This window comes from Neophocaena asiaeorientalis, unplaced genomic scaffold, assembly GCF_003031525.2.
Source record: "Neophocaena asiaeorientalis asiaeorientalis breed wild unplaced genomic scaffold, Neophocaena_asiaeorientalis_V1.1 scaffold154, whole genome shotgun sequence".
Classification (NCBI taxonomy): Eukaryota; Metazoa; Chordata; class Mammalia; order Artiodactyla; family Phocoenidae; genus Neophocaena; species Neophocaena asiaeorientalis.
In genome coordinates, this window is record NW_020172982.1 from 2,057,363 (window position 1) to 2,066,036 (window position 8,674).

The 8,674-nt window shown below is 37.7% G+C and overlaps 1 protein-coding gene across 1 annotated transcript in view; it reads right to left on the reverse strand.

Annotated features, from left to right (window-relative positions):
• SGO1 (shugoshin 1) overlaps positions 1 to 8,674 on the reverse strand; it is a 14,540-nt gene that overhangs the window by 2,557 nt on the left and 3,309 nt on the right. The window contains exons 2-6 of the mRNA XM_024742051.1: positions 8,020 to 8,174; positions 7,740 to 7,936; positions 3,864 to 3,940; positions 2,140 to 2,198; positions 822 to 1,628 (exon numbers count right to left, since the gene is read on the reverse strand). Of these exons, the coding sequence (XP_024597819.1) occupies positions 822 to 1,628; positions 2,140 to 2,198; positions 3,864 to 3,940; positions 7,740 to 7,936; positions 8,020 to 8,161 (1,282 nt within the window). The 5' untranslated portion in view covers positions 8,162 to 8,174. The remainder of the gene's footprint in view (positions 1 to 821; positions 1,629 to 2,139; positions 2,199 to 3,863; positions 3,941 to 7,739; positions 7,937 to 8,019; positions 8,175 to 8,674) is intronic.

An 8,674-nucleotide genomic window follows, 5' to 3' on the forward strand; every position in this document is an offset into this window, starting at 1 on the left:
TTTTTTTTTTTTTTTTTTTTTTTTTTGTGATACCTGGGCCTCTCACTGTTGCGGCCTCTCCCGTTGCAGAGCATAGGCTGCGGACGCGCAGGCTCAGCGGCCATGGCCCACGGGCCCAGTCGCTCCGTGGCACGTGGGATCCTCCCAGACCGGGGCACGAACCCGTGTCCCCTGCATCGGCAGGCGGACTCTCAACCACTGCGCCACCAGGGAAGCCCCCATGCCTACTTTTTGATCTAACCAACAAAAGCAAGATTTTTCTAAGCCACAGTTTTTAGATGTTTTACAAATGTCTTACAAAAGAATACTAAGCCCATCAATTGAGGAAAAGGTTTTCTTGGTCTAATTAGGCCACCTTCACTGAATAGAAAATTATTTTAAATTGTGGTTCCTGTCAAGTTGACTATATAAAGCAAAGCCATTAAAATTACAGGTCACTGGATTCAAGTTTGATTTCATTTTCAACGGGATGTTTCAGGGGAGTGTGTAGTAGGCATTTAAATTCAACTTAAACTCCACAAAAGTTTTTTCCTCGCCTTGGAAGCTTTCATTTACTGAAAGTAAAATTGCTTTCTCCATAACAAGTAGTATTTGTTCTTAAAGAGGATTTAAATTAGCTTAAAGCATGTCGAAGCAACACAACTGTGATTTCCACCCCACAGCCCCCCACTATTTAATCTGACTGTAACTTTCCCCAAAGAGACAGATGGTAAGTCTGTAACCTCCTCCAGAGAAACAGATGGTAAGTATAGTATATAAGCACCGGGAGTGATCATTTATCATAAACATTAAAAATGCAGGCAAACAAGTAAATCACTTACTAGGAGGAGTTTTTGTTGGCTCAGAACCCTCTGTCTCCTTTTCACCCCTATGTTTCAGTGCTCTTTTAGATCGAGGCCTGGTGACTGGACTCCTATCCGATTCACTGGTGAGATCTTGACTGTACTTGGACGTGGGCATATAGAGGTCATCAGAATCATCTCCTGAACCACTTGTTTCACAGACGCTCACTTCAGATTCATTGTTGTTTTCTTCTCTTTTAGAATCATTGCTCATTTTTTGTCGGAAAGGAGTGAGATGAACGCCCTCTTGCAAATTAAAATTGTAAGCATCCCTAGAGGTAACAGATTTATCCAACTTTTTTTGGGAAACAGTTTTTTTTTTGCTCCCTTTATATTTTGAGACAGATTTTGTTTTTTTCCTTTTGTTAGCTTTTCTTTTCTCTTCTCTTTTTCTTCCTTGGGCAGCTCTGTGCTTACTTTTAGTTTGGTCTAATTTATACTCTAAAATGTCTTCTTTTGTCTTAGTAGATTGTCCTGGGTGAATTAGCCTTGGTGATAAGTAAATTTGATCCTTGTTCCATTGACAAAAATTTTGTTCTACATTTTCAGGTATGTGCGTGTTTACTGGTGGGTCTACAAATCTAATTCTTTCCAGTTCCAAAAACTGCTCTGACAAATGACTGATTCCAAAATCATCCAAGGCATTGAACTGACATGGATTGTTGACATGTTTCTTTAAACTGCGACGGAGAGATACAGTTCTAGGTAAGACATTATCAGTTGACTTATCTTCACCTGAATCCAAATCGAATCCCAGTCTGTCTTGAGAAATATTAGGTACTGGCTCTGAGAATTTAAAAAAACAAATGAGAAAGATAGTTTTACTTTATGGAAATTTAAATATCAAGAATCTTAGAATTCAAAGTTAAAAATGGAACTAATGAAAATTCATCCTGTAGTTTTCCCACATTTACTATAAATAAATAAAAATCTGGGGAGCATAATATTTACTTCCTTCCGACTGTCTGTACCTATATATTCCAAGGTTGTTATGAGGGTTAACTGTGGTAACATATGTTAAATGCCTAACACTGAGCGTAACACATAGTAGGCTCAGTAAACTGCAGCCACAGTTATTGGCAAGGTTTCTGACTATAGATTTGGAAAAATAAATGGATGTGTTTTAAAACTCTTGTTATTCTGTGTAAAATAAACAGATATTTGCTTTGAGCAGAATATCAGACGAGAAGATTTAAAAAGGTAAACAAATAAAAATTAGAGAAATGTAATTATGTTACTTGTTCACAAAAATCTCATCTTGCCTTTAGCAGTATTTTTAGATTTTCATTTGTATTACCTTCTATTTGGAACAATTCTTCTTGTCCTGGAAAGTCAGCGTCCTGAAGAGGAACTTGCCTTAGAAAATACCAATAAAAACAAAAATTTATTTAACAATTATGTAATAAAAACAAATTTTAAGATTTTCTACAAAGTAAGTTTTTTTCTTTAGTATCATTTCATAATTCCGCTCTAAATCGGTACATCTGTTCTATATCAAAGGAAACCAAGAAACACTTATGCTGATTACGTGGAGGCTGATTTGTTACGACTGACATTCAACTGCCACTGGAGGAACTAACGTATCAAATTGGACAGTTCCTCCTGAAAACGTTCCATAACTCACCATTTCATTTAACTGGAGAAACAGCCAATCAGATCGACTTATAAAATACATTAAAGAAATTCAGTTAGATCCTTCTTTAGGAGCCTGCATTATCACTAGCCGAGCTGTGATTTGTGGGCAGTGAACACGTCTACGGGGCTTACCTACTGACTCCTCTGAAGTTAATACTGTTCATTTTCTTTAAAAATTTTGTTCCCCTTTGGTTCATGGAACAAGAAATTTCCATTCTTTATGCTTTAATATAGCTGTTTCATTCTAATTATAATTTTATTCTCTATTTTCTCTAGAGAATTTCCCCCTATGGACATCAAAACTTAAGTACAAGTTTAGGTAACAGAGTTATGGCAACCAACTAATAACAATTTTAGAAACCTTATAAAAACTCAATTACCTCATCTTGCTTTTTGATCACCACGTAAATATTTCGTCATATCTTAACATTCAACTGTTTAAAAACTATTCATGATTAAAATTAATATGGGGATAGGAATCATATTAGTGTTTACTTCTGCAAGGAGGGGGCACAGACTCGAAAGGGACATGAGGGAATGGCTTATGGCAGTAGCTCTCACCTAGGGACAGTTAACCTCCCCCTCCCCCCAAAGCCCTCAGGATATTTGGCAATGTTGAGAGACATTTTGGTTCTTATAACTGTTCAAGGGGGGCTGCTATTGGCCTCTAGTGGGTGGAGACCAGGGATGCTGCTAAACATCCCACAATGCTTGGGACAGCCCCACAAGCAAGAATGATGTAGCCCAAAATGTCAGAGGTGCTTAGACTGAGAAACCCTGGGCCAGAGTGACAGCAATGCTCTGCATCTTAACTCAGGTTTTGGTTCACGGGTGTATACATTAGTCCAATTCACTGAACTGTGTAATTAAGATCTGTGCATTTTACTGTATCTAATTATATCTCAGTAATTCATAAGCAAACAAATAAAGTACACTGAATCCAAGAGAAGAAGAAGGTATATATGGTCTGATGGTATTTAAGAATGAATTGGATTAGCAAGACAGTGTGAAAGCTGTGTTAAATATGATATTTTATTAGATTTCTTTTCTAAACCAGACTATTTGTAGTACTGGCAAAATACCATCATTTGAATAACCAATCCTTAGAATAAAAACACAATACAAGAAAAATATAACTGAAGGGCATAGTTTAAAAATTCAGGAGAAGCTTTTTATTCCTAGACATCAAAAAAGTAACTAAATAGAAGAAAGCTTTGGCTTGGCTACATAGCACAGAATTTCAACATATAAAATTTCTTAAATACATTCTTAGAACATCAGACCCAAATATAAGAGTCAATATAATGCTAATTTCCTTTCGTAAATGGAGCACAGAATTAAATACTTCTTGGCATTAATAATCATAACAATGAATTTGATACTAACGGTAAATCCTCCACGAGTAAATTCCTGGAGTTGCTGTCGCTACTGGAGTCCATTCCAGAGCGACATACTTCCCGGTCCTGTCAATGTATTAAAACAAAGAAAACACTGGTACAATGGAAACACTCATAACAAAGCATTCATTTATTCAACAGTACTTATTGACAGTCTGCTATGGTGCCAGGGACTGTTCTAGGAACTGAATCTATAGCTACAAAATAGATTAAGTACTACTCTTTTAAAGCTTACATGCTAGTGTAGGGAGATGAAATTTAAAAAAGCTGACGGTGATAAATGCAATGAAGGAAATACTCAGGTTGAAATGACAGAGAGTAACTGATGTTGGAGGTCTCTTTTAGATGGGATGACTTTCATCTGAAATCTGAAGAACGCAAAGAGCCAGCCATTGAAGGAGGAAGAAGTGGAAACAGCAGATACAAAAGTCATGATATAGGAAAACCTTGCTGTGCTCAGAAAAGAAAGGCCACTGGGGCTGGAACATAGTCACTGAAAAGACCAGTGAGAGGTGGGCACACAGAGGCCAGATAATGTAGGGCCTTGAGAACCATGAGTTTGGATTTTAGTCTATGTGTGATGGGAAGTCATTTGAATATTAAGCAGGGAAGTAAAATGATCTGAGTTTTAAAGAGATCAGTCTGGCCACTGTGTGAAACATGGATTGAAAAGGGCCAAGGGCACAGGCTGTTAGGAAGTCATCATAGTAAATCAAGCAAGACATATCAGCTTGGACAGGATTCCTATGGCTGTGGAGGTGAAGCCCAGGGGAAGGCTTTGCGATAACAGTGCACTCACATTGAATAGGGGTGGAGGTAGGGACACAGAGTGAGAAGGAAGCTTCTTATGCTTCTGACTTGAGCAAACGGGTGGGTTGCCTTATTGAGCTGAGTAAGACTTACAGAGGGAGGCAGAAGTCCAATGTCTTGGGAAGGGGGAAATAAAGAGTTGTGCTTTGTACGCAATATATTTGAGATCCTTTATAAATATTTAAGTGAATATATCAAGTAGTAATTGTGTGTGTGTGTGTGTGTGTGTTTGTGTAGGTCTTGAGCTACAAATTTGGAAGCCACCAGCAGGCAGACAATATTTAAAGCTATGGGAGCGGATGAGATGGGCCTAGGACAACTGATGTTTAAAAGTAAAGAAGCCAGCAGAAGAGATGGACATAGAACAGTCAGAAAGAGTATGATGGTAAGAAAGCTAAGAGATCAAAGTATTTCCAGCAAAGAGTCATCCCTGTACTATGTTTTACTTCAAGGCCAACAAAAAAGAGAAGTGACCCCTGAATTTGGTAACACGGAGGTTTTGGTGACCTTGACACACAGTGACAACAGAATGGTGGGGATGAAAGCCTGGTAAGAGTGAGTTCAAATGTTAGGGGACGCTGAGGAAGGGAAGACAGTAAGTGCTCTGTTCTCTCTGGAAAAGTTCTGCTGTGAATGGAAGCAGAAAGATGAGATGGAGGAATGAGATCAGGAGAGGTTCCATTTATTTTCTTTTCCTCTTAAGATGAGAGATACTGAAGCACATTTGTATGTAGCTAGAACAATTCAGTAGAGGGAGGTAAATGTTGGAGAAGGGTGCAAAGTCCTAGAGGAGATGAAAAGAAGGGAATCTGATGCACAGGGGAGGGACTGGCCTTGGATAGGAGCAGAGACACTTCTGCCAATGGCACAGGAAGGAAGACAGAGAACACAGTGTAGACACAGGAAGGTGTGTAGATCTCTGTTAGGAAGACGAGTGGCCCAGTCTGATTCCTTAAAAGTCATTCCAATTCAGTGCAGTTGTTTTATGAAATTTGATGTACATATAATATGAAGACATTATAATGAACAGGTTAAAACTGTTCATCAGAAACAACTAGAAATTTAATCCTGTTAAAAGTTTTAAATTTATTATCAATATAACTAATGTTCTAAAGCTAGTATTATTACTGAAGATAAGTAAAGGAGGATATTTAACTACAGAGTGATATAAAAATTATTTAAAAGAGCCATGATAAAACTTAGGGAACAAAATGCTATTAGAAATTACTTTCTGATTAATCCTTACAAGGTAAGTTAATTATTGGCAGGCAAGAAAAACATTCTTTTTTTTTTTTTGCGGTACGTGGGCCTCTCACTGTTGTGGCCTCTCTCGTTGCGTTGCGGAGCACAGGCTCCAGACGTGCAGGCTCAGCGGCCATGGCTCACGGGCCCAGCCACTCCACAGCATGTGGGGTCTTCCTGGACCAGAGCATGAACCTGTGTCCCCTGCATTGGCAGGTGGACTCTCAACCACTGCGCCACCAGGAAAGCCCAAGAAAAACATTCTTATTAAAGCATTTTAAGTTCTCCAGCACTGCAAAATTGACTTGATAAACAAGGATGCACACGTATACAATGATGGTTGAGAATGAGTGATACATACAGCGAGTACGTGGCAGAAAACTCTGATGTTTTAAATGCTAAGAATACTTTCACCCAGCAACTAACGATATCTTTTAATAAATATTCAAAAATCACTGATAAATGTCAAAAGGCCTACAATAACAGAATTTTTTCACCAGTTTTTGTGATTATCTCATTGAGTACTCACTTGACACCACTCTGTGATTTCAGCAAAAATTTGGAAAGGGAAAAGGAAGATTCAAATGTCTTTGGAGAAATTTTTTTCCTCACTAGTTGACCAAACAAGGAAAAGAAAAAAAATTAGGAAAGATTGTATTCTGAAGGAAAAATATTTCAAATAACCTTTACATGAAGGTAAAAAAAAAAAAAAACGTATCTAATCTTTATAGACAATTTTCTACTATATTATGTATGTATATGTTGCTATATGTGTACACATTGTGTGTATACACACACATGTTCTATATATGTCATACACAGAAAAAATATGGAATTACCTTAGTTGCAGGGAAGCAAGAACTCTTTCACTGACTCTAACTCTCAATGGAGAGGTGACTTAATTCCTTTCTGGAGTCCAGACCCCTACCCTAATCACTAGGCTCTGGCTTCTTCTCCTGCCCTAGGTGCCAACACAACTGTCTTCACTGGCGTGGCAAACAGATGGACACCCAAGTGTTAACACCTGACACTCACCACTGCTCTTTTCTTTCTCTGCCCCATGCAGTTTTCCTGGCAGTGGCCTCTGGGAAAAGGAGAGAAACTGGCTTGTCCTCTCTCTTCTAGGGATTAATGTGTGACGAGACCCAGATAAGACCCTAAATCAAAATTTCTCCCCATCTCTTATGTTTCGACTGGCCTTTCTATACATTCCTGGACACAAACTGAATCAGACTGAAAAACAGACAGCAAAATGTTCAGGATATTTCTTGTTTGGGAGTTAATATATAGTTGTGCTTATTTAGCCAACTAGTAGGTAAAAATGATTCTCCATAAAGCGCTTAAATACTTCCCATCTCCCCAGTCAACGTAGTCCTTTCAAAACCCCACTGGTGTAGCAAAACTACATAGAAAAGCTACGATTAATAGCACTGATTAAAACTTTTGGACTAGTCTGCTTCCACAACCACTTTTAGACCTTTGGCTTGGTTGCCCCTACCTTTGACTCACATTGCTGCCATTCAAAGGGTCTGGCCGTGCAAGAGGCTAAACTATTTCTTTTATACGTTGTCTTGCTACCTGCTTTCAGAAGCAAGTTATACAAGTATAAGCCTCAATCAGCTACGGGTATATGCTTGAAGCTTTCTTAACTGGCCCACATACAACTGGGCTGCAGCACTGAAGAAAGATGTTCTCATCACTTCACTAATAACAGAGCTATCAGTAATTAATTTAAAAAACAAAATTGATCTAAACTACTAATTAATGGCTTTAACATTTTTCCCAAGAAATTGAGCCTTTGTGATCAAAATACCTGAGCAGGTTCTTCTGTCTGTTGTGAAGTAAGTTTTTCTTTCAGTGTGTACAGCTGACACATGAGGTAGTAACATTCTTTCCTCAGCTGTAAGATGATATCATGGGCTTCTCTCACTTTGGACTTTTCATTTTCCAAAGCTAAGACTAACATTCTGTTGTTGTCTTGGTAGTTTTTTAGCAGTGTGGAAGTGTTGGCTAAAAGAGAATAAAAATTTTTTTATCAGTTATTAAATCTAATCTTAAACAGTGATGTAAAGGACAACATGAAAATCTCTTACTGATTATTTGGCATGGTGCAGCTATCAAAGACTTTCGTTTGCCAATCTCTGCCAAGTTTTTACTCCTTTTCTCTTTCATTCGTTTCTTTATGTCTTCAAGACTATCTTGAAAGGACTTTTTGAGGCATCTTTCCTTGGCCATCTTCTGCCTAGGACTTTAAAACAATGGAAAATATTTAATTTTTCAAGGGGTGATATCAAATATAAAACAGAACTGGAAACACAGGTTATTCATAAAAAACGGATTAGAGACTTTGTAACTGTAGAATTAGCCCAAAGTAGATAGCCAATCTGGTAATAACCTACATTTGCAGCTTTTAAATTACATTAATATTTGTGGCATAATTTTATCCTCCTCGGGTACTTTATACGGAAGGCTTAATAAATATGGATTTCCAACACAAAGGCTCTATAATATGCCACTCATTTATTCTTTAACAAATACTCATTGGAGGCTTACTATACATTGGGTTGGCCAAAAGGTTCGTTCAGTTTTTTCCATAAGATGATTCTAGTAGCACTTAGTTGTCTTTAACTTCATTGGAAACAATTTTGTTAGATCGTTATGTGACAGCTGTCATATCAGTGTGCATTAAAAAAAATACATTAAAAAAACATCAAAATTAGTGTTTTTTTTTTTTTTTTTTTTTTTTTT